Source organism: Bicyclus anynana, chromosome 18, assembly GCF_947172395.1.
Source record: "Bicyclus anynana chromosome 18, ilBicAnyn1.1, whole genome shotgun sequence".
Lineage (NCBI taxonomy): Eukaryota > Metazoa > Arthropoda > Insecta > Lepidoptera > Nymphalidae > Bicyclus > Bicyclus anynana.
Genome location: NC_069100.1, coordinates 2,594,089 through 2,621,871, shown reverse-complemented (window position 1 = coordinate 2,621,871; position 27,783 = coordinate 2,594,089). Strand labels below are relative to the sequence as shown.

The 27,783-nt window shown below is 35.5% G+C and overlaps 2 protein-coding genes across 2 annotated transcripts in view; one reads left to right on the top strand and one right to left on the bottom strand.

Annotated features, from left to right (window-relative positions):
* Positions 1-27,783, top strand: part of LOC112058104 (uncharacterized) — a 120,930-nt gene that overhangs the window by 76,331 nt on the left and 16,816 nt on the right. The gene's annotated exons all lie outside the window — the stretch shown is intronic.
* LOC112058118 (lysosome-associated membrane glycoprotein 1) lies at positions 781-27,783 on the bottom strand. Its single transcript, XM_052886782.1, has 6 exons — positions 27,512-27,783; positions 12,532-12,641; positions 10,925-11,056; positions 10,197-10,313; positions 9,419-9,621; positions 781-9,009 (listed from the first exon to the last, which is right to left on the bottom strand). The coding sequence occupies exons 1-6, from the start codon at positions 27,588-27,590 to the stop codon at positions 8,763-8,765; spliced, it is 888 nt and encodes a 295-aa protein (XP_052742742.1). The 5' UTR covers positions 27,591-27,783; the 3' UTR covers positions 781-8,762.

The following is a 27,783-nucleotide window of genomic DNA, read 5'->3' as shown; positions in this document are numbered from 1 at the left end:
ATTGAAATCTCCCACTAGGCACACAGGACAAACTTTTAGCTTTTATAAAATGTAAGTACTTAACTTACTTTGAAGGTCTGTCCTGAACTTCTTTTTAATCACATCTAAAAAAAGAAGGAGGTTCTCAGTTCAACTGTAGGTACTATAATTTTTTTGTAAGTATGTATTTTACGCGATTACTTGATGACGTCTGAACCGATTTGAATAGTTATTTTTTTTGTTTCAAAGGGTAAGATAAAAGTAATCTGATTTTGGGAACCTAGAGGGGAACTTTCGAATTTTATGAGGGCGACTAGTGCTTTTTAGACTTAGACTTTTTTTTAATTTAAAGAATATTTACCATATGTTATCTTTTAAATATACCAATATTCCACTTGGAGGAATCTGAAACGATTGTGTTAGGTGTGGTTAAGTGGGGGTCGACCCCCCATTAGGTGGACTGAGGACATCAAGCGGGTTGCAGCGAGCCGTTGGATGCTGGCTGAGACGTTGTTTTTAGAAGTCCGTGCAAGAGGCCTATGTCACAGAAAACATATGTAGAAGTACCTATGTCTTGCAGCGGGCGTCCATCGGCTGATAAGGTTAGGTAGGTAAGGTACGACAATAGACCAACAGTCGGGGATATAACCAGCACTCACTGATGTGTCCCGCCCCTTTAGTTGAGCTATGAAGGCTTACCTTTATCTACTTAACAAGGAAAATTCTAAAGCTTTTATAAGCGTTTTTATTTTCCTTGCTAACTAGACAAAGTCAATTAATGGATAAAAATAAAACAGTCAATTTAATTCGACGTCATTTATTCATAAAGACAATTGTTAATAAATGAACGCACTAAGTTACAATAATTTGAGATATGTCACTTATACAGTATTCGGTGGTGGAGTTATGGTGCTCCATAAAAGTTACATATTGTTTAAATACCGTACATATGCTAAGCTTGAGAGCTTAAATAATAGGCTTATGATTCTGTATTATTGCAGAAGACAGAATTCCGTATTATTGCAGAAGTCAGAAAATGTAGATGGCTCACTAGTTGTAAAGTAAAACAAAGATACATTAACAAAGGCTTAGCTTTAAAAGAGTATTACGCAATTTAAAACATTTTTTTAATTCAGAATAGACTTGCGTTTGACTACAATCATGCCTGGTAGAAAGCAATGATGAGGTCTCGGTTGGAGCGCGCTTGCCTAGAAGATGCCCATAGGTGTATATAGCGGGTGGGCCGGGTGGGTCGAGCCTACCCAAGAATGGTCCAGTGCCCACCCTAGGATACTGGGCTACCGATTTGAAATTCTATGATGGATGCGGAAATACTAATAATTTTACACAAAATATAATTTTAAATATCAAATAATGACCATTACAACTTATAATAAAGAAAAACCTACAATAAAGATTTTGAAAAATATATTAAAACCTTTTCGGATACCTACCCTAGATATAATAGAAAAAAAAAAGTCAAGTCATATCAGAGTTCTGCGTCCACAAAATATATGGTTAACGTTTTTATATTGAGTGTCGATTCTGTTCAGTAATATGTGGGCCCATCCCGGGAAGTTATCCTAGATAAACCAATGAAGATGCCTATTCACTCTTGCCTTGAAGGTGAAAAAATCAAAAGTGTTAGAAAACACAGAAGCCGGAAGGGCATTCCACATCTTCGCTGTTCTTATGCATTACAATTATTGGTCTATGACAATTTTAAGTAAGAGCCGTGATAGCCCAGTGGATATGACCTCTGCCTTTGATTCGGAGGGTGTAGGTTCGAATCTGGCATGCACCTCCAACTTTTTAGCTATGTGCATTATAAGAAATTAAATAAATTAAAAACGGTGAAAGACAAACATCGTGAGGAATCTGCACACCTGAGAATTTACCTAATTCTCTGCGTGTGTGAAGCCTGCCAATCCTCATGAGACCATTCTGAGACGAGACTCGTACGCAACAGTGAGCCGAATATAGATTGTTGATGATCACAAAGAAGCAGATAAAATTATGCGTATGCTTTTTATCAATGTTCTACTGGATTTAGCATATGAGTATCATTAATTTCTTTTTAGTCCCTTCATTTAAAAATACTGTCCATTTTTACGCTGTATATAATTATACCATTAGTAAAATATATTTGTAGTGATATGCATTTAACAGAATATTAACACTTACCAGTGGCGTAGCGATGGGGGGGGCTAAGGGGGGTCATGGCCCCGGCGACAAGCGCCACGATTTTGACAATTAAAAATAAAAAAAATTAGAAAATCCAAATATGCTCGTCTCATAAAACTCATAGACGAATGCCTACTAAAATTCTTAAACGATTAATTTATTATCCCTCGATTATTATTAAACAATTAATATATTATTAGGCCCCGAGCCGGCCAATTAATTGTTGAAATAAATATAATAATACACACCTGTGTTATAATTATTAGGAATCTCATTTCAAATACCATAGCACCACCACCTTTTAGTAAGACGCGCTTGATTTATTTTATAATCGACGGAATCTATACAAGGGGCTAGAAACTGTTTGTTTCTACTCCCATTTCGGAATCTACTGAATATAAAACCTCAAACCATATAACGAAGCCTATTCATACAGGTCATTTGGTAATTTGGTTCATTACCACACTGGTAAACCGTGCCCCATTTTTTTTTTTAATTTTTAAGTAGTTCCATGGCATTGGCTACAATTCCTCATAAAGACAAAATCTGGAAGGCCACGCCACACTGATACTAAATCGAGGAGGCCATGCCCAACGCCAATTATATATTAATTACCAAGTTTTATTAATTCTTTTATTTATTTTATCATGCTTGTAGAAAAAGTATTGTATGCCACTGCACATAATTAGCCATTGTAGCACCTACGCTGTCTATTGAGCAATTTGGCTTTGCCTTATTGCAACAAAAATCACTCGTGCTACCATGGCCCTTTTTACGATCTGTTCTGTAAATAGTGAACTGTTACCTAACTTATATGAATTTAATAGTTATCTATCCGATTCTAAAATCCAACATGCGCGTCACGCTTTATGACCATAATTAGTAATTTATGTATATAATAAGCTACAATACTTTACGCTATTGTTACAAGATCAATGTTACTGGAAGACAAATCGTATGGCATATAATATTTTTTTAGTACATTATTTTTTTTAATACAAATGCACCGATATGTACGTAAACTACCAAACTATTGAGGAAAAAACTACGGGAGTCCAATACAAAATATTAGGAAAATAGAACTTTTTATCATCTAACTAGAAAACTTTTCAGAAATATTCAGAATCCTTTTTTTTCGATAAACGAATATGATCTGAGAACTAGCAGGAAATTTTGTTTGAGGTCGGTACTTGGAAAAATTAAACTTTGTAATATGGTAACTAAAGGACATACTATGTAAACAAATCCGCTTATCGACATCACTCAATTGAATCCAAAGAGTAGCGGGATGTAAATAGCGGGATGCACGACGTGCGCACTTTTCATCTCACTGCAACGAGAAACTTTAGTCTTTAGAAACTAGAGCCTTTAGAAACATTCGAAATTCGAATTCGACGCTGGTAAAGTAGAATTTTGCGGCCCGAATTTCACAAACAAATAAGTTATTCCGAACAGAAAGTGAGACAAAAATAACTTTTTTCAAATGACAAAAAAAAACTGAATTTTAAATGTGTTAGACGGCGAACCGTATTACAAACTCACTTGCAGTACCTACCTATTTTGAAACTTCCCATCAGTTCTTAGACCATTACAATAAATTACAAACATTTTAGATTGAAAAATTGAAACAATAGTGCAAGACACATTGAAAAATTTTCATTAAGGGTGGCACGAAACACGATAATTCAAGAAATATTTACAATATTAGATGAATACAGCTCAGTATTGCTGGTTCCAATCCAATTAATAGATAAACAACTAGTAAAGTAGTCATTAATTACTAGATTGCTTAAGATATAAAATTATAAACACTTTTTGATATAAATAATTTGCAAGTAATAACATATATATTTTTAATTAATATCAGCAACTAATCTGCGTAACTTTGCATTTGAAATTTTTTAGAACTGTAAATAACTATTTTAAATTAATAAGATTCTAATGGCATAAAAATGGGATTCAAACTTTAGTGCATAATAATTGAACAATAGTAAAATTTTACCGCTAGATATTGCTTTTTTTTGGCTGAACAATCCGCCCAACATTAAGTGGAAAATCCATGGAAAACCAACCACCAACTAACCTATATCAGAAAATGATTTGTTTCTTTTTAAGAAATAAAATTTCCACCTGATGTTCAGTGGAAAACCACCGGGAAACAAGCCAGAAAGTCAGAAAGAAGCAATATTTACAAATAATACTCACAAAAACCCTTACTATTAAGTTAATTTATTAAAATTGATTGCAAAGTCACACCAATTTGACCTTTCACGGTAATCATTTTCAAAATTGGACTGGAATCAACATACATTTTGCCCATAAATGTATCGAAAAATCCAAGTACATATGTAAAAAATACATGAAACAACGCTTTATCACTCGGCAAAAACATAGCCATGTTATATACAGCACAAGCTAGGTAGGAAGGACTATATAACTAACTTAGGCTAAAGCTCAACGAGTTTTTTGCAATTGAGTGCACATGATTGTTATTACGAACAGCCCACGGTAACATGGAGTTACTTATTAACTCTTACAGTGGAATTCATAGACATTGTAGGGGCACTCCCAGGGGATCATTCAGCCGCTGAGTGTCGAATTTAACCTCTATTTCTTTGAGAATTGGACACTTAGCGGGTGAATGATCCCCTGAGGGTGCTCCTACAACGCCTATGAATTCCACTGTTATTCTACCATCCCTAACGCTAAAAAAATGAAAAAATACTGAATGTATGTATGTATATATAAAGATGGAGACGTGTGTCTCCTGTGGACCTGTGGACTGCTAAAACTGGCAAATATAAAGTAATTTCACTTTTAATAAATTTTAATTTCAATTATTTTTTTTTCTCTCTTTTTTGCAATGTTTATTTTAATTAGGGCTTTTGCCATTTTTTTAGGTGGTTCATTTAACTATAGTATTTTTAAGCCGGGTGACTGTTTTTACATTGCCGCCGTCGGTCGATGTAAAAGTCATCATTCGTAAAAACAATCATGTGCGCCAAGACGAACCTTTTAGAAATAAGATACAAACTTACGAATACAGGATGATCACATAACACATATCATATTATACAGGGCGTTTTATTTTTGGAACAATTCTGGGAAATCTTTGACCAAAGAAAGATACACAAAAAGCCCTAGTAGCTTCTACTTCAGCAATAGCAGCAATTTTTTTGAAAATATTAGGAATTAAATTAGTAAAAAAAATGTTACAAAATTACTAAAATATTGTCTATTTTTTATGATATTACCAGTAATGTTTTGACATACAAACATATACTTTCAAGCACACACACACACTCTCACACTCACTCAAACCAGCTGTAATTTACACTCAACTTTGATAGAAGATTTTCCCATAATGCACCAAACCAATAAAACACACTGCACTTATGAATAACTTAAGTATTACTTACTTAAAACGATATGCAATAGTAATTGATGAGTATTAGATACATTTCAAACAAATCGAAAGCTTTGACTTATGAAAGCGTTAACACACAACATCTTAACTAGCAAAACTTGGACACTAGTGTTGTAGACACACAACTATATTCACTTATCGATATCGATATTTTATTAAATTATTTTAACACGCAAATAACCTGAACTATGAAAATACAGTAGTCCATTAAATAATTCAGACTTTGTAAACTTGAGTCACCGTACATTAAAATATGTTCAAGTTATTTACTGGTATATATACACTCTTTTGCAAGTGAAATAAAATTATACACATTTATGACAAATAAATAAATAAATCTAGAAATGGTATTTAAATAGTAAATAGATAAAAAATAAAAATTATTATCACCTTTGTATACTCAAAAACAACGAACGCTTGAGTGCAATCTCACTTAATACATACGCAGTTCAATATTAAAGTACACAAACGAGGAAATTGGTAACCGTAGATGACCACGTATTAATGATAATATGTAAGTTTTTTAATATTTTCGCACTTGTAAAATTCATTTTTCGTTAAAATAAATAGTTAGGTATAAATAAAATCTTAAAGAAAGTCAAAATCTTAAATTAATGGATGCCATGGTTCATTTCGACAAAACCTGAGAAAGCTACATCTAAAAGTGGAAAATATATTACAAAAGAACTCTATTAATAGGCATATAATATCTATCATTGTTGTAACCTATTATATAAAATATATTTAATCCTAACACGAGAAATTTAATTAAGGTAAACAAACTTCAAGGAAGCTTTGTAGATTTATACAACTTTATTATGGAAATTAAATTTAAATTGTAAAATACAATCTTGGTGAGCCCTTATTTCATTTAATAAGCATCAAATATGTACTCAAAACTTATTAACTAATTGAGTAATAAAAAATTTCAGTAGTAGAAACAAAAGTCGGTTGTCTATTTTTCATATTTATTATTAAGCCTGAACTGAGCAGTATATAATATTTAATAAATAACCTATTACTTTATAGTTAATTCTACTTAATAAATTTACACTAGACAGTCCAAGTTTTGCGCACATTACAACATCAAATTCTGCCATAAATGTCGTTACGACGGGCGTCCAATAAAAAAGTACTTATTGCTTGTACACGTAATATCTTCATTATGTCCGCTATACCGCAAACAATTTAAAAATAAATTATATTATACACTCCTCCCATATACCTTACATATAAACTTAATAATATAATAATTACACATAAATGATTGTCCATTAAAGTATTATTATTATCATCATCTGATATGTTATGATTAGTCAACGACGAGATTAATAAATGGTAGTGTGTAGTGACATAGATAAATCATACTTTTTTCCGTTTTCACCGAACTTTCACTACTTTCATATTGAATTCAACACACAACCTAGCCTACAGGATTAATGGGGGATTAAATATATATTTTTACATAATTTTCAACCTTCAACAACATTATTAAACAATTACATTTTAGTTTATAAATTTTCTTATCAAACACCAACTCTGTTGTTCGCTGCAAGTATCGTTTTATGCAATCACTCGAATTCATTAGCATAAATGATTACCTACGCTTTTTAGTGCACTTATATACATTTTCAAACGTCATCAACAATTTTGAATAACTACCTTATGTATATTCATCGTTACCATAATATCGATACCATACAACACTACAACGGTCACTTCGATTTCAAAATATATTCTAATGCAGGTAATTTCAAGCAACTCGCGTTAAAAAAATATCAGAACTTTTACATCTTTACAATAAACAATTTCATATTCATGCGCTTCAACGTGAAATCTTAACTCCAACCAAAAATCCTTTATGTTAATACCGAAATAATTTACTTGAGATCGCATGCATACATACACGAGCAGTGCATCGATAAGTAATATATCGACAACAAGATTAAATACTTATATGGTTAATAATAACAAAGCGATGTCTTCGCTTGAATAATAATCACAAGTACATGCGACTAACTATGAAAATATATTACCAAACATACACGAGATAATTACTCGTATATTCGTATATTTATGTGAGATAATAAAATCTTTAATTTTAAATGAGGTATACGCGTTTATTAGAACGATAGCTTTCATACCTATAAAGCCAATAAAATACCAATAAATTATTAATAAAGTATGATCGCAAGTCATTCAAAGTCACTTATCATATTACGAAGCGTACTTTAATGTAGGTACGCTACATTAACGGATGTAAAATGGAAGTACTTACATTCAGGCATCCATTTTTCAAAGTACGCGATATATTTATAATGTGATATTTCTGATAATGTAGTATTTCAATTTTAAAAATAGGATTAAACCTATATTTCTTACTTGATGTGTAAAATAAGTCCGGACTTTAACAACTGCATAGGTCTAAGTACATAAATATGGTTAATGTACAGTTTTCATTAAAATTATATACAGTATAATTATAATATTCAACAATTTTAGGGACTAATGGGCGCATTTTTCAATATTCACTGCATTTTAATTTATGTCTGATTCTCTTAAAATGCGTTCTAAACTAGAAGACTGAAATATAGCGTCAACATTAACTTTAAATAAAAGTCAACTCGTTACATTAATTTAATTTAAACTTAAAACCTATATGAAAGCAAAATTATGTACTCTTTCGTTACCGAGTAATTTTTATCTTAAATAAAGTTTGAAAACACATCGATATAACTTTTTTTGACACTCTCCTGTCACTATTAGTACAATAAATATAAAGTAAACGGCACAGATATTATATACAGAGATATGATAGCAATATTATCTTTTTTTTTTAAATTTGTAAATAAAAAGATTATGTAGATAAAATTAATAAATAACAATTATCAGTTATCACATATATTAAAATTGATAAAAATATAGGCAAACCTATAAAATATTTCATTAAAAGTGTGCTAAAATATACTAAAATATACATACGAATAAATGATCAAAATGGAAGAACTACAAGTGATGTTGCTAATCAACATAACACTTTTTGATAACATTATAAAATAATTCCGGGTATTTTATACGCAAATTGTTACCTAATGTAATCGCATAAACAAAACCGTGCCCAGCCAACGAAATGAAATTTAAAAAAAAAAAGTTTAGAACGCATTCAGCCCCCTCATTCCATGGTGTCGTACTGCACTTTCTTCACTTTGATATAACGCCACACAGTGTAGCCGAATAGAGTAAAGGCGGTCGCACACGCAAGCGTAGCGCCTACCGCTACGGGAGCGGTCTCGGAGCGCGCGCGCGTAGAGTCGGAGCAGTGCCAGGGGGGGCCGAACTCACCGTCGCGTTTGAACATGAATGCCTGGAGCCGCATCTGTCTGAGGTATAGCTTGGCTCGGTGCGCTAGTGTTGGGTTGCTGCAACAAAAATTTATCGATAAATTTGTATCATCTACATCGACTCAATACAAATTTAATATGTAAACAATATGAATTTCGTGTAGTACATGGAATAAGGGTCTGAAATCGATATTAATTAATAAAAGGGATTCCTTATTAAACTTAATTTAAATATCAAGCATTTTTTCCAATTTTCCAAACGTCAAAAACGCTGTCGTTCATTTTGTGACGTCACTAAAACACTTTATGTATGTCAAACTAATTGGTAACTAATAATTTTGTCAAACGCTTCGTTTGTAAGGGATTTGTTACAGTGACGTTCAATTTCCATTTGACAGGTGAACAAAACGTACTTTATCTCACTTGTTGACAAAGCAAGCTTTTCCGACCTAGGGACTATGAAATGGTTATTTTGACTCGTAGTTACCTGGGCTCCTCCTCGAGTATGTCAATAACAGTTTCATCAGGACAGAAGAAGGACTTGCCGACGGGTGTGGGGAACAGCAGCGCGCGGGGCCCCGTGGTGAGGGTCACGCGCCGGCCCTGCTTGGCTGCGTGCTCCAGGATGCGCGCGCTGGAGTTGTACGTGATGCGTATGCTGTCCACGTACCAACGCTCGCCCCCTGGCGTCTGGAATGTAGAAACCACGTGATGTTAGGTGTTGAAGGAAGAGGGCTTATTTGGAAGAGGTACAGGTTTATTCAACCATCTACCCACACCTCTCAAGGCTTCTAGCAAAAGGCTAAATCTCTTGGCGGTAGGGTGGTAACTAGCCACAGCCAGAGCCTACCAGCATGCATGCCTCTTCCCCCCGCAAAAACTAAAAAAACTAAAATAATGTATAGGAATGACATATGCTATCGGCATGTCACGTGACGAAGATCTGTCATTCCCATACATTTTTCTAGTATTCGAAGCGTTTGCGATCGTAGAAAGAGATTCGACGTGCCACTTGCATACTGGTGCTTGAGAAAATACGGGTTCGGATCTTTAGTTAGTCAGGTAGTACCCGTTCCAGTGGGAATTTGGAGATAAAATATAGTCTATGACATACACAAAATATGACAAGGCTTTCTATTGGTAAAAGAATTTTTAAATCGAACCCCGCGATTACCCCTACAACACCACAAACATTACCTCTTTAGAATAGTACGTTACGTATACATAAAATCCTAAGCTGACTTAAGGTCGTCATTTTTACTCACTTTTGCGAAGGTCCACTCCAATGCGAACTCCTTGAAGGATAGCACCAACACTTCCAGGTCGCTCTCTTTGCACGCGCCCGCCACGTTCGCGTTGTTGGGGACAAAGGTGTTCGCGTCCTGGAATACAAATTACACGTTATATACAATGATGAAATCCAGAGAACTGTCAATCCCACAACAGAGACGAATCTAATGACATCTCGTACTTTCAAAATTCTGTGAAAAGTTGAAATCTATATCATTAACATCATAATGACTACATGATGAATATCAACAGGACATAAGGATTTATGAAAAGACTTCCTCCTTCACACGTTGGACCCGGCACCCGCATGATTATACACGATTTTTTTTCTTCTTTCTCGTATAGTAAGCGTATGTTACGCGGCAATCTGTCAATCGACATTCAGCCGTCCGTCTGTTATCTCCTACTACTAGGAGTAATCTCCTACTATGCAATATTCTAACTTTCTTTCTCGGCTAGATTTTGAACACTGTTGCGCTTCAGTCTGTAAAACCGCAGGCTGCCGTCTCAACCCTTGGCATTTGTTTGCCAAATCATTGACATGCATTTAGTCGCTTGGCTCCTGGTATTTGATACGGTAATACTGTTTTTTCTGTCTAACTGTCTTAACATTAAGATCTCTTTGGATATTTTTGTGGCTTATGAATGGCAGGATGTTTAAAAGATAAATCCACAAAATGCCAAGATATTCGTGTCAACTCACCGCGCGTTCGTTGAGCTTGGTGACGTAGGAGATGTCTAGCAGAGCGTCCACCGTGAGCAGTATGCAGGTCTCTCCGCCGCTGCCGTACAGCCGGTACGTGGCTGTCATCACGCTGCGCTCGGTGGCTGGCTCCTGGAACGAGATAATAGAACAATTTACTGATCAATTGCGTCATTGATTGCTTTAGATATCATCATTATAATATAACACTAGAGGACGGCCGCGACTTCAACCGCGTGGAATTCAGTTTTTTACAAATCCCGCGGAAACCATGGATTTTACTGGGATGGAAAATTAGAAAAGCCTACGAGTATGTGTTAATCCAGAGTAAAGTCTATTTCCATTCTAAATTTCAGTTAAATCGCTTCAGTTACCGCAGCGCAAAGGAGGAAGAAGTACAAACTTACACACGAAGGGACGGATAACCTCGTCCTTTTCGGAAATCGGTTAATAATGTTACTCGAGCAGTGTCGGTTGAATCGTTTACGGATTGTCTCATTTCTAATTAGACCTGATATACTCGTAGATACTCTGGACATAATTATCTCCAACTCCCTTATTATATCTTCATCATCATCATATCAGCCGATGGACGTCCACTGCAGGACATAAGCTTTTTGTAGGGACTTCCAAACATCACGATACTGAGCCGCCTGCATCCAGCGAATCCCTGCGACTCGCTTGATGTCGTCAGTCCACCTGATGGGGGGTCGGCCAACACTGCGCTTACTAGTGCGGGGTCGCCATTCCAGCAATTTTGGGACCCCAACGTTCACCGTCTCTCCGAACTATGTGCCCCGCCCATTGCCACTTCAGCTTCGCAACTCGTTGAGCTATGTCGGTGACTTTGGTTCTTCTGCGGATCTCCTCATTTCTGATTCGATCACGCAGAGATACTCCTAACATAGCTCGTTCCATCGCCCGCTGTGTGACTCTGAGCCTTCTTATGAGGCCCATAGTTAGCGACAAAGTCTCGGAACCATAGGTCATCACTGGCAACACGCACTGTTCGAAGACTTTTGTCTTCAGGCACTGAGGAATTTCGCACGAAAAGATGTCGCGAAGTTTCCCGAATGCAGCCCAGCCGAGTTGGATTCGACGGTTCACCTCTTTCTCGAAATTGGACCTACCTAACTGGATCATATGTCCTAGGTATATGTATTCGAGGTACATGAGCATTACACATTATTTATTGGCCATGTTAATTTTCAGGCCCACCTGTTGCCACTTCTGCTTCGCAACTCGTTGAGCTATGTCGGTGACTTTGGGAAAAGGAAAAACCTTATTATATAATGGGCGGGGCACACAGTTCGAAGAGCCGATGGACGTTGGGGTCCCAAAGTGCTGGAATGGCGACCCCGCACTAGTAAGCGCAGTGTTGGCCGACCCCCCACCAGGTGGACTGACGACATCAAGCGAGTCGCAGGGATTCGCTGGATGCAGGCGGCTCAGTATCGTGATGCTTGGAAGTCCCTACAAAAGGCCTATGTCCTGCAGTGGACGTCCATCGGCTGATATGATGATGATGATGATGATGATGATGATGATGATGATGATAATGGCAAATATTTAAAAAAAAAGTATTAATATCAATACTATGTACTAACCGTGGATCCTCCCGGCATGGCCGTGGTTTTGCTGTACTTGGTGACCCTGGGCTTCCTGGTGGAAGCCTGGCTGTCCAGCTGGAGGCTCTGCACCGAACACACCACCAGTACTGCCAACACACACCACATAAGTACCACCACATACACACCGGCGTGCACAACTTGTCATAAGAGTAAGCACAAGGTGACCACTTGACACATAACCCGCCAAATGTCTCTTTTAAAAGTTGCTTGATATTAGAAAACTTTATTAGTCCTTTTTAATCTTTAACAGTAGTTTTCGTTGCCATGGTTATTGTGGTTGCATTGAAGGGTTATCACGAACCTAAAGCCTAACTTAGCCTGCCTACAGTAGAAATGATTTTTCATATAATTTACTGTGGACACCCACAAACTCCTAAAATAATAAAATATAATAAAATCCATATAATAAAATAATAAAATCCTAAAAAAAAGTTCTTAGCGGATATCTACTAAATATAAACTATATCCCTGCCAAAATCCATCTTTGTACATCTAACGGTTTTCGAGATTTCGTGAAATGAATGAGCTTTCGCATTCATATATTTACCTACCTAGCTTACATTTAAAAACCTGCTAACGCCCAAAATCAACACAGACCAACCTCCATAGTGTACTACTAAACTTGCTCGTTAGATCGCGGACTGAAATAGCTTCATAGCTACCGAACTTACTTGGAAGAGCACGGACTAAAACAGTTACAGCTTTTATAAAACGACGAAGGTTGCTATCACAGCCCCTAGACCAAACTCGAAATTGTTAATCCTAAAAGTTAAATAAATTTAAGGAGGGAAATGGAAAAGAAAATTAGCATGAAAATCTGTCAGAAGGACACGAAATTTAAATTAGGTTTTCCACGCAAATGAAGTCGTGAATGCCAGAGCAACAGAGTAGTACCAAAAGTACCTAAGGCAGAATAATGAAAATTCACAAATGGCCGATAGACGTTGGAGTCCCAAGGTCCATGGCACTGGAAAGGGCAGTGTTGGCCGACCCTCTACTAGGTGGAACGAGGATATCATGTGGGTTGCAGGGAGCCGCTGGACGCTGGCGGTTCGAGACCGTTGTGCTTGGAAGTCCATACAAGAGGCCTATGTCCAGCAGACGTCTATCGGCTGATGATGATGACGATGACGATGATATGGTAGTACTTAATCTTTATCGACTTTGTGTGGAAAAGTTAAACCAACTTTAAAAGCTTCTCCGTGCAGTCTAGTCGAGATAATGTACTTACGTAACCCTAATCCAATATAGAGGAGGAAGCTTTAATCTGTATTCGTGTTTGGCAAATTGCCGGCTTAATATTTGAAATGTATCTAAGTAATTGATATTTGGATATTGGAGTGAACTTTACACTCCGACATTTAGGTAACCTTTGGGTCCACAGCTGACGTAATATCTGCCTACTCGTATAACATACTGGCTCAGTTTCAGCTCTTGAAACTAATGTGGTTTTGGGAAAGATAATATCTATCTGATTTATTTAAAAGCTTTTAGCTTTATAGCCAACCTCTAAAATCTTTTAATTTAGGTATATAAAAACTCGAGTCAAAATCGATAGAAAAAATCGATTGAGTCGCAAAACATGATGTAACTCTTGCTTTAATCGAAATCGATGTAAAAATTCAAAACACCTATTCTTATATACCTCACCTATCACTGATTTTTAGAAGGTATATTTTTGTACCTATTGTATTTACTTGTAAACTAGGTTTGCCAACATTTTTTCAGACAAATATAGTATTATTAAGATATGGCTATAAAAAAATATAGTTAAATAAAACATAGTATTTTATGTAATAACCAAAAAATCATCGTTTATTTTAAAAAAAACAAAATGTATTTATTTACCCTTTTTGCATTTTTCAAACAAAACAAAATTTATTTCAGACAAATAAATTTTAAAAATGGAACAAGAGTAAATAAGTAAAAAGTGTCATATGCTTTTTCACATATGATTTAAAATTTTTGAAAACCAAATGCATTTTTTTCAATTTGTTTGTTTAATATTTGAAACTCTGTAAGATATACTTATCTTATGCATCTGTCGAAAACTAATGTTCGTAGAGATTTAAAATAAAAATTTTGTATGTTTGATATCAGTGTTGAAAATATAGTAGTTTTGCTATATTTAGCTTTACCGCGGCAGTTCCCGAGTGCCACACACATATTTTTTTTATTTTCTACAAGCTATAACTGTGAACTCATCTAATATTTATGACGATGCAGTATAAAATTTAAAAAAATAAAATAAGAAACAATGCATTTTAAGCAAACAACCAAGGTCAAGCAAAAAAAGTCCGCAAAATTCCATACAAATTCCGTCACTCTTTGATTATACAATACCAAGTGATTAAATCAGAAGTGTAAAGTCACTTCACACTTGTATGCAGAAACGGTAAACATTGTACACAATACACCGGCGAGTGAGGTCAATTCATTCGAAAATATAGGTCATGGCGTGTTTAAATATCAAGAAACTCTCACAAAACGAGCATTTAACACGTGTATTTATTGTCGAATCGAATCGAATTTATCACTTGTTGATTGAAATCACTTCCATGGTAGGAAAATAAAACACTTTTTTTTCAATTATTATTGCTTTTAAATTTAACGAAAGCTTATAGAATATCTTAGACGCGTCTTACTGGACGCGGCGGAATAATCTAACTAGTGATGTGATAATGAATATCGATAAAAAATACCTAATCTGAATACTTAAATACTACTAGGTACTGGTAACTACATATTTTTAGGTTTTTATGTACATATTGTACATAGCTGTGATAGCCTAGTGGATATGACCTCTGCCTTCGATTCGGAGGATGTAGGTTCGAACCCGATCCGGAGCATGCATCTTCTTTTTCAGTTATGTGCACTTTAAAAATTAAATATCATGTGTCTTGAACTGTGAAGAAAAACATCATGAGGAAGCCTTATAGGTACCTGAGCATTTTCTTAAATCACTTCTATACTTTTAGTATCTACAGTGGGCGGACGCCCACGATTTCATCCGTGTGAAAACAAACCCCTACCCTAAATATATAGTCCAATTACCTTCTCCTGGTTCTAAGCCTCTCCACCTATTTGCAGCCAAATTGGCCCAACCGTTCTTGAGTTATAAATAGTATAACTAACATGACTAAAGTAAATTTTATGACATATTTAAAAACATAGCACAATGATAATGTTTTGTTAAAAAAAAATACTAGAAAGTTGTGGCATTTAAATAATGAAAACGTTTTTACTAATGTATAATTTTTTATAAATGTGCGCTAGTTACTACTAGCGCACATTTATAAAATAAAGTAATAAAAATATTTACGATACATAAAATATCAAAGTACCTATAAGCTACAATACTCGAATCTATAATAGAGAATGTGCAGTGAACCTCAGAGCGATTGAGATGAGGATTTATTAGCGAATTGATTGACTTTATGGGCTGTCGCACATAAAACCAATTAATTCACAATACACCCGAGCTATAGTCAACTACTTCTATAGGATATAGGCACTTACATAGTACCTACATAATGGAATCTTCTACACTCTCTCTCACGTAACAATAAGTGTAGATGTGGCCTAAAGTGCGACGCTCTTGCCTAAAAAATGCCTATTTGCTCATCTTAAAGATGGAAAACAGTTCCATGCCATAACCATGCATAAGAAACGACGAAGAAAAACGCTTCGTTCATAAAAAATAGAGATAAGATAGTTTACCGAGGTCAATTTATAGAGATTTAAACCTACGCAGTGTCTAGCAGTACGGTGGTACGAAGGGCATTTTCAAGTTGTGGGAATCGAACCCACGGCCTAGAATGCAGTTGGCAGAATCACTTCGCAATGCACTTTACCGTTAAATTACTAGTATTATAGCTGCTATGCTGAATCAAGGTTTAAAAAGTTTATCCAACAACAGTTCATGCACTTTTGCCGCTATTCTTTGATTCAGGAAACTTTATACGCCTACGGAAAATAAAATCGATTGTTACGGTGAAAGTGGTTATTTTTAGCATCTAGTGTAGGTGTAGTTTGAGGTATTCTGAAATTAGCGAGACTCAAATAGCCGACCTTTGAAATTTATGTAATATGTTGTTATTTTTAGTAGATTGTGAAACGGTTGCATCTAATAGGGGATTATAAAACTTGAAAGTAGAGAATAGAAAGTTCTGAAAATAATGTAAATATTTCTTGATCCAGGTCCCTCCCCAGCAAGGGGATGATGTAGACTGTAGATGGGAAGTATGTAGACTAGGTTTGAATATATTGATTTTTATTATACATTCGGGTAAATAAGGTCAATGTTAACTAATTTATACATAAAAAGCAAAGATTTTCTGGATATTTGCAAACCAAATAAGATTATAAAATTTCAAAATCTATTAAAAATCTTTTATCGTAATTAGACGAAAATTTGTACAGTTTTAGCTTCCTTACATTAAATGTGACATTTTTCAATAAATTAACTATAAAAAAGATATTAGTAATTTTGTTTAAACGCCCATAGAAATCTAACGATAATTATGACCTACAACGTCATTAAATCGTACCATTTTGTATGAGGTGTTTTTCAGGGATACGTGGCAGCGCCGTAAATCTGACCCTTTAAATCCCTATAGTTCCGAAAATAATGATCGCAGATACTCTGGTACTTTTATAAAATTGCTTTACTATTAGCATACTACTAACTTATATACATTTTAAAAAACTGTCATCATCCCTAAAATGGGACTCGCCCACCGATATTTCCGTACAAATCATCCTTGTTCAATCGAAACAAAACATCATAAAAATAACTAAAAATCTCGTGCCAATGAAGTCCTTTCATACGATATGAATTTGGACCAACATTATTTGCTTATACATAATATTTGTGATTTAATCTCAATTAAATAGTTTATCCCCTATATTTGTAGTATATGACTATAAATAATTATTCTCTTGAGAGTGTCGATATAGTTTATATAAGTTAAATTAGAAGTTACATTTTTTTTAGCTTCAAGGGTCTACAAACCTGAGTTCTATATGGTTTTAACTCGATAAAATTATAATACGGAAGGTACCATATTTCAGTTCAGAAATATTATGATGAAATTCCACACGCCTTCGTGTACCCTATTATTTATTATTATGTTTTAATTTTATACTGACCCGTATCAAAATATAATCCTATATAACCAATATCCATTAAATAAACGATTAATAACCAATGGATTTGTAATGTTAATCCAAAAACATGTTTTCATATTTTACCAGGGTGTAATTATTATTCCAAACAAAATGGCTATAAATATTGAGTGAGAAACAGAGTTTCGCACTAAGCCGTAGGCATTAGAATAATTGCGATTATTATGTTAATTTGTAAATTATTCGTTACGTAATTTGCAAATAAATTAAAACTGGATATTTCACATCCATTTTATTACACTCTCTCAATTTTGCAAAACTACATACGGCATAATACTCGCATAAATAAATTATTAATAAATAAATGGTAATAATAATATACAAACTCAATTCGTCAACACTTTTGGATTTCGGTTGACGAGTGAAGTTTTATTAAAAATTTAAAATTTTAATAAGATTTTGAGAAATTTTAAGTCTCTAGTAAAGCGTTGCCAACTGTCATGAAATTATCTGGCTAGTGGAGAAATAGAGAAGAAATCATATTTCATGATATCCTAATGAAAATATATAAAAAAAATATATAATCATACTATTTATTCTCAATCATTCATTCATACATAAACCTTCGATATCGATAACTCGCGCGCATCACTACGTTTATTACGAGTGGAAAAATATATGTCTCCCGACGTAGCGAGAGTGCACCGAGCTTCCGGCACTGATACGGCTTGATTTACTGCCAATCACAGTGCGCCGGCCATCTGTAATACTGTCTTGTGATTGGTTGCCTCGTTGTTCCAGTGGTTGGATTATAAAGTTCTGGATTCGATGCCTGAGTCGGATTGAAATGGGTTTTGTTAAGTAAATCTTAGTCGCAGCCAGGAGTTGCGAAGTTGATGATGTAAATTATGAAAGTCCTTGGAGAGTATGTTAAGCCGTCAGTTCTGATCATTGTTAGAAGCATCTGATGGTGAACGTTTCAGAGTCAATATTCTCAAAGTCAAATATTCAGAGGCAAAATTAATTTACATCAACTTGACGGCCTCCGTGGCGCAGTGGTATGCGCGGTAGAATTACAAGACGGAGGTCATGTCTTCGATCCCCGGCTGGACCGATTGAGGTTTTCTTAATTGGTACAGGTCTGTCTGGAGGGAGGCTTCCGCCGTGGCAAGTTGCCATCCTACCGACAAAGACGTACCGCCAGGCGATTTAGCGTTCCGGTACGTCGTCGTCGTCGTCGTCGTTCCGGTAAATCGAGGCAGACAGTTCCGAAGATGGGAAGATGAGTTAAAGGCGGTAGCAGGGGAGGCATGGACAAGGAAGGCGTTGGACCGACCCAAATGGAAGGAAATGGAGGAGGCCTTTGCCAAAGTTGGGCAAACAGACAAAGTTGTTGGTGTCACCTTAAATTAAATAAATTGTAAAATATGTACCTACGTCTGAATAAAGGCTATATTATTATTATTATTATTATTACGTCGTCGTGTAGAAACCGAAAGGAGTGTGGATTTCATCCTACTACTAACAAGTTAGCCCGCTTCCATCTTAGATTGCATCATCACTTACCATCAGGTGAGATTGTAGTCAAGGGCTAACTTGTAGAAAAAAAACTTATGACCGCTCGACTTGAGTCTGGCTTTTACCGTTGAGTAACACAAATTTAACTTGACTTGACATTCGTCTTTTCCCGAATTTTTCAATTTCAATTTCTTAGCTTAATATACAAGTAGTTTTAAGCTAAACAATCTATGCCAATTCTCACATTCATAGATCAAAAGTTTTTCTTTATGTAGGTTTTTAGCTATTTTCATTTCAAGATTGCACACAACTCACAAGCATAGAAAGCCCGAGGCTTTAGTAATATAAGCGGTCACGTGCAAATAAGAACAGCTTGGTATTTGGACTAAAACCTAGATTCAAACAAATCCTACGTCTTTATGCTGAGTTGTATGTGCTACTTAACACAAAGACTCTAGTCGTTTTAGGGTTTGCAAAGATAAATTATAGTGCTTGATTATTTAAGTGTGTAGAATCGTATTTTATGGCAAATATCATTTGTGACTCGGTGTCATTAACAACCCATATTCGGTTACTTACAGTTGAAAAAGAATCTCCTCTAAGAATTAGAGGGGTTAGGCTAAAAGTCCACCACGCTGGCCCAATGAAGATTGGCAGATTTCACACACGTATCGAATAAAGAAAAATTACATGTATGCAGGTTTCCTCACGATGTTTTTCTTCACCGTTTGAGAGACGTGATGTTTAATTTCTTAAAATGCACACTGAAACTGAAACTGATAAGTTGGAGGTGCATGCCCCAGGCCGGATTCGAACCTACGCCCTCTGAATCGAAGGCAGATGTATTCCACTGGGCTATGACAGCTCTCACCTTCACTCACTCTTCGGTGTTACCATAACTAATTGTAATTATTTATTTATTTTCATGAAAGAAATTCTTATAATATACATACACTTTCCATCAGGTAATAATATAGGATAGAAAGCTGATGGAAAAATAAGGTCTGAACTTAGAACGCGCTTGCCTTGGCAACGATGGAGTTCAGATCCTTTTAATTTATTATTATATTCTTTCTTCTACGTCTTTTCAGCATAAAGGTGATGTCGACTGACGACATCAAGCGAGTCGCAGGTATTCGCTGGATCCAGGCGGCTCAGGATCGTGATGTTTGGAAGTCCCTACAAGAGGCCTATTTCCTGCAGTTGACGGCCTTTGACTGATATGATGAGATTTTGTCATCTTCTATACCTACATATAATAAATCTTTAGAGAGGTCCATTCTGTACATGAAATATATTTCCAAAATAACTATCAGGGGTAATCAGTGATCGATACTGATGCCAAAAATGCAATCAGTAAAATTTCTGTCTGTCTGTTCGTTATAGAAACAAAAATTACTCGACGGATTTTAACGAAACTTGGCACAATTATTCTTCATACTCCTGGGCTGCATACAGTATACTTTTCATCACATTACGATTAATAGGAGCAGAGCAGTGAAGGGAAATGTTGGGAAAACGGGAGGAGTTACTCCATTTTTACAGCGATACTACTGTAAGGGCTAGATTAAAGAGGTCTAACGGACGAAGTCGCGGGCGTCTGCTAGTCCATAATAATTATACAAAGACAAATAACTACAGAATCGTGAGAAAATACAAAGTGTTTTTCAGAAAAGCAGAGAACAAACTAATTACGCGGCGGACGCATTGCCGATTAACATTCAGGACGGACTCTCCCAACTCTCTTAAAGAAAATAATCTAGAACTTGGGCAATAAAATAAACCCTCCGCGAACTACCTGCCTAACGAAATTAACCTAATGTCTAAGTTCTCAACCTGATTTCGCCTACCTCTTTTGAGATTTTTTTCCAGAATCTTATACTGAATTTCTTTTTTAATTTAATAATCCCTATGTAATGTAAGTAGAATGAGGATGACGACTAGGTTTGAATATATTGATTTTTATGATACATTCGGGTAAATAGGGTCATTGTTAACTATAGTATGCGCATTATCATCTGAGTCGTCCGGTCATAAAAGTCAAAAAAGATAGGAATGTGCAGCGCGCCTACCTGCGCACCCTAATTATCGATAAACGGCTACCTGCGCACGTGCTAATGATGAGTCAATAATGATTTGGACGATTCTGATTGGTCGGTTTCTAATGTAATTGCATTGCGTATTTTTTTTGCTATAAATGTGTTTACTGCAATTAAATAAATACATTCATGTGTTACTCGTTGCGCACTATGGATACTAATATATAATAAATTTGGCAGAAGACGAAGATTCTGATGATGAAGACTCAGATGAAGATTAATTTTATTTAGTTAATAATTATATAATATGAAATATGTATTATATTAAATCAAATATTGTTAATTTTTTTAATTTTGTGAACAAGATACGATAATAAACTTTACTTATCGATAATATGTCTTTCATTGTTACACCCTTCACTAGACGGCTCCATAAGACCCATAAGTGCAAGCGAGATAGATATAGAGAAATGATTTATGGCCCTAAGACTCAGTTGTTAATGCTATTAGTATAATCTATACTAATCTATACTAATATTATAAAGAGGTAAAGTTTGTAAGTTTGTCACATTTTTTAAATGGGGTAATCTTCGGAACTACTGGCCCGATTTTAAAAATTCTTTCACCAGTAGAATGCTACATTATCGGGGAGTGCTATAGGCTATATTTTATATTGGTATCATATATATTAGCCGAGTTATCACAGTTTTTGTCATACAGGTCGGACTGAAAATCCTCTTAAACAGTCTTATTTGCATGCGCTGCCTTAACTATTGTGTAAAATTGAAATTAATGTATAGAGACTTTATGTATCTTTAAAAGTTCTACAAAAAAGTCCGCGACACCATATATCTATCTTCTATATATTAGCAGATATAGTACCTTTTGTGTTTTAAAAATTATTAATTTCATATACTTAGGTTTACGTCATTATTTATACAACTAAACTTTAATCCTTATTAAAATAAATTATTTGATAATCACAAGGATATTATGGAGATAAGATTTGCCCTTTACAGTATGTTAATTACTTAAATAGTTTCGGAGATAATACAAAATTTCTAAAAGACGCAGAAATTCCGCTGTATGACGCCCGGCGCTTTCATTTACGTAGTTCCCGTTCCCGTGTGAATATGGGGATCAAACATAGCCTATGACACTCGCAAATAACGTAGCATTCTATTGGTAAAACAATTTTCCAAATCGGTCCAGTAGATCCAGAGATTACCTCCTACAACCACACGAACTTTACCTCTTTATATGTATTATTAGCATAGAAGTCTCTTTTTCTCTTGGTCATACCACCACTCTCGAAGGACTGGACCGATTTTGCTAAGGGTAGGAGTAAGATAGAGAAGTTACAGGGTAGGGTAGGGTACGGGTAGGGAAGCGTAGGGATAGTGTAGGGGTAGGGTAGGTTTAGGGCCGGGTTTAGGGTAGGGGTAGAGGTAGGGTAGTGGTAGGGTAGAGGTACGGGTAGGATAGGGAAGTGGTAGGGTAGGGGTAGGATAGGCGTGAGATAGGGGTACGGGTGGGATAGGGGTAGGGTACGGGGAGGGTAGGGGTAGGATGGGGGTAGGGTGTAGGTAAAGTAGGGGTAGGGTAGGAGTAGGTTTTTGGTTGGGTAGGGGTAGGGTGGGGGTAGGGGTAGGGTAGGGTAGAGTAGGGGTAGGGTAGATATAGGGGTTGGGTAGGGTTGGGGTAGTGGTAGTGGTAGGGTAGGGTAGGGTAGGGGTAGTAGTAAAGTTGACATCGAAATTTACGCGGACGAAGTCGCGGGCGTCCGCTAGTTTATATATAAAAAGCAAAGATTGTCTGGATATTTGCAAAATAAATGAGATTATAAAATTTCAAAATCCATTAAAAATCTTTTATCGTAATTAGATGAAAATTCATACAGTTTTAGCTTCCTTACATTAAATGTGACATTTTTTAATAAATGAAATATAAACATAAACGCACAAATAACAAAGATATTAGTAATTTTGTTAGTACGCACATACAAATGTAACGATCATTACATTGCCTACGACGTCATTAGTTCGTGCCATTTTGTATGGGGCGTTTTTCAGGGATCCGCGGCAGCGCCGCAAATCTGACCCTGTCTGTTACTTTTACAAAATTGCTTAAATAATATCGTACTTTTAATTTATATACAATTTAAAAAACTGTCATCATCCCTATTAGTACGTTAGCCTACGTCTCATTTGTAACTTTGGCACAGTGTATCAAAAACGTTTACCATAGATTTTAATTTTAACTTGTTTTAATATAATATCCATTTAAATTAAAGCCTGTACGGATATTTACACATCTACGAAACCTACTGTTTACCTGTTAAAATCACACTTAAATAAATCAATATAAAAATTACCTAACTTATAATATGTGTACCTAATCCTGTATCATTGATTATATCTTTACTGTGTGTGTTTGAGTAATAAACATCCACAACGATTACTGAGAAAAACACAAACTGTCCCATTTATTATAGTAAGATTAAATCATGAACTTTAGCAAAATAACACCTTCTTCTATTCAATTTCCAATGCACAATGAAGAGGAAACACAAAAGCTCAGATCAGCATGATTCTCGTAAACAATAACCCCGACAGTGAGCGCAGGTTGGAAAAGCGGTTTAGATGGAAAATGAGATGAAAACAAGAAAATGTAGGTCACATTTATAACGGCTGAACGGATTTGAATGGAAATATACTCATATTCGACTTACGAGTAGTATATATAACCTTTATTAGAAATATCGCTTTTACGCCGGTCTGGTAAGATCAGGAAAAACAGACCATAGTCGTGCCACTCTTAAGTCATAACAAAATCCCGTGCTTAAGAATTTTTTAGTTTATTTCGCATGTCTAGTGCCTACCCTGATTAAGTATCTCCTGCACGCCACTGAGTCGTGCGTATACGAAAATCCGAACAAGAAAGGGTTCTGTACAAATATGTAGGTATTTGAATACGTAACTAAACTACCCCCTAGACAGATTTTCATAAAATTATCACAATGTAGATTTTTGTTATTCAATGACAACAAAGCTGAAGTGGTAATGGGCAGGCCACATAGTTCGAAGAGCCGATGGACGCTGGGGTACTAAGGTGCTGGAATGGCGACCTCGCACCGGAAAGCGCAGTGTTGGTTGACCCCCCAATAGGTGGACCGAGGACATCAAGCGGGTTGCAAGGAGCAGCTAGATGCTGGCGGATCGAGACTGTTTTGTTTGGAAGTCCATGCAAGAGGCCTATGTCCAGCAGTGGACCTCCATCCGCTGTTTTGATGATGATGATGATGATGATGATGAATAACAATAATAAATCACTCAAGCCATCGACTGCGTTCTCCCCTGATGTTATTACCCATACCTCTGACGATTTCTACACGACATCGTACCGAAACGCTAATCGCTTGGCGGTACTTTGCCGGTTTGGTAACTAGCCACGACCGAAGTCTACCACCAGACAAAAACGAAACAGCCAATTATTTAATTATTTTTATAAGACGTAGAGATTTTGGGAAAACCAAATCCCACATAGACGCTTGTTTCCACTAATAAAATAAATAAAAGGAAAAAGACCGATCATTTAAGTCAATACGTTAAAACATAAAGTACTAAAAGCATTATTTTCTAAATATATATTTACTTAGTTGCCTGTCTTACCTTTCATGAATTTTCACTGAAAGTTTCCCACAAGGGAAATGAAGCATTTCAAATTGACATTGAAAAGCACCGGTGCGCGTCTAACACTCAAAGGTACGGTCTCTGTTAAAATAATATTCGGTGGCTTAAACAAAAACAATAAAGTCGAAAAAAAGTAAAAATTAATTTATTTCAATTATTTCAAATGTAAGTTAATATATATCTATACTTATAATAAAACTGTAACAGGTCAAATTCTTGACAATTTTTATTGGAGGGCATTAAGCAATCGATACTGAAGCCAAAAATATTTTTTTTCGATTTCTTGTCTGTCTGTTTGTCTGTCCGTGTTTTTGTTGGCCGGGCATCACGCTGAAACTACTGAATGAATTCAAATGAAACTTGGCACGGTTTAAGACCATAATACGTAAGAGGTTATAAGACTTTTTATTTTTTATTGTAAAAATTAATTCAGAAGGGGGTGAAACAGGGGTTGAAAGTTTGTATGGAAAGTCCTTCAGTTTTAGAGTTACAGTTATAAAAATTTGTTTATAAATCACAAAAAATATACGAAATATAATGTGATTCAAAAAAATTTGAAATTGAACCCCTAAATTGGTGAAATAGGGGTTAAAAGTTTACATTGATTTCCACTATTGTTACATAATAAAATTAAAATTACGAGGGCTTAGCAAATTTTGTGTTCATATTATAACAACCTATTAAAATAAACATCAAATCAAAAATCATTTCATTCTTTGCAAAAAAAAAAACGTCAGTAATTTTCCCTAGCCTTTTGTTGACTTCCGTGGCGCAGTGGTATGCGTGGTAGATTTACAAGATCGGTCCTGGGTTCGATTCCCAGCTGGGCCGATTGAAATTTTTTTTTATTGGTCCAGGTCTGGCTGATGGTGGGAGGCTTCGGCCTTGGCTAGTTACCACCCTAACAAGCAAAGACGTACCGCCAAGCGATTAAGCGTTCCGGTACGATGTCGTGTAGAAACCAAAATGGGTTTAGATTTTCATCCTACTCCTTACAAGTTAGCCCGCTTCCATCTTAGATTGCATCATCACTTACCATCAGGTGAAATTGTAGTCAAGGGCTCTTGTTATGCACTATCACACTAATATTATAAAGGCGAAAGTTTGTGTGTGGGTAATTATGTTTGTTCCTCTTTTACTTTGGATTAACACACAGGCTTTTCATCCCGGAAAAATCCATAGTTTCCGCGGGATTTGTGAAAAACTGAATTCCACGGGGATGAAGTCGCGGGCAGAAATTATAGAATTAAAAAAAAACCCGCCATCCCGCATTAGAGCGGCGTAGTGGGTCTCAGCTCCATATCCCCTCTCCTATACGGAGGTCACCAATGCGCTGGACTGACCAAGTGAAAACCTCTCTCCATAATTCGCCCCATGAATGGGCTAGGAGAGCCATACTATGGAAGGAATGGCGAAAGATAGTGAGGCTTGCTACCATACCTAAATGACGATCAAGACCACTCTGTCGAGAGTGTAACAAAGAAGAATACACTGACCCCTTGCCCTGTCGTCAACCGTAGAAAATAAACTAATACCTAATGACACAGATTAAAGAATAATAAGCAGATAGAGCGCACGGAACACGACGATGTCGTAATCGCTCCAAATACAAAATTCAAAAACGAATACATTCTCGAGTCAGTACGACACGAAGCGTCGCATCAGTAGTATTCAATATTATTCAAGAAAAATTGCGTCTTATGTTATTAAATATTTTAAAAACTGTTTACAAAGAAATAAGCTGGAGTATTTCTTTTATTGATTGTTACATTAATTTATTATGTAAATCAATGTAACAATCAATAAAAGAAATACTGTTGTTCTGTTAAATTTTGAAATACAAATTATGAAAAAAAATGTAAATACGGATGTCAAGGAGACGCGTGACGTTTGTTTTTTATGGGTTTCACCGGCTTCAGCACGCTACTTGTAAAAATTCATTCTGGATCATCTTTATTCTGTGCCTAATGATGATAATTTCAATAAACTGCAATCATGATTCCAAGAATGATCATTAACATCAGATGAGAAAGCAGTTACAGCAAACGCTAATAATAATAATTGATAATGTCATTAGATATAAAAAAATGTGAACATAATTTTACTTTTACCTAATATTAGGTGATTAATCACTGTCGCTTCAAAGTTTCAAAGATACAAAAGGATACAATAGACAGCAGTAGACAATGAAGGAGCGTAGCATTGTCTAAACACATTTGCTCTAAGCTTTGTGTACGAACTTAATCAAATCTTAAATCCATCCAAATATTTTGAAAAAAAAATCCTAAATTTAAATAGGTAGGTACGTTTATTAAAAATAAGAAATCTACTTACAATTAAAAACAAATGAAAAAAAAGTACCAAAATGTTAAATTAATTCCGTAGAATTACATGAAAAGTTTAGTCTAATTTGGTAAGTTAATTAAAAAACACGAATTATTTTTTTCACAAAAAAAAAAGCACACCACTGAAAAGGTTACGATACAACATCGATACAATAACGAAATGTCATACAGATTAAAAACAAAAAATAACATTTAAAAAAATATACGTTAGTAAAGAAATAGGTTTTATACTCACATATACACAACAACTTCGGGAGACCCATGCTTGCATTTATGATGGAAGGAAATTTTTTGACTGCCTCAAGGAGAAGCATTCTGTAAGCGGGGGGCGCTTTCGACTGAAGAGATTTCACTGTTGAATATTGGAAATTTATAAATGAAATTATGCTAACGGATTAGAGTTTAGGGGAAACTAAGTATATCTGCGTTCCATTTGGACGAAACTAGGAGTGTTTCTTGTTTTTTTAACTTTTTATACCGACCGATTCGGTGGAGCGGCGGACATTT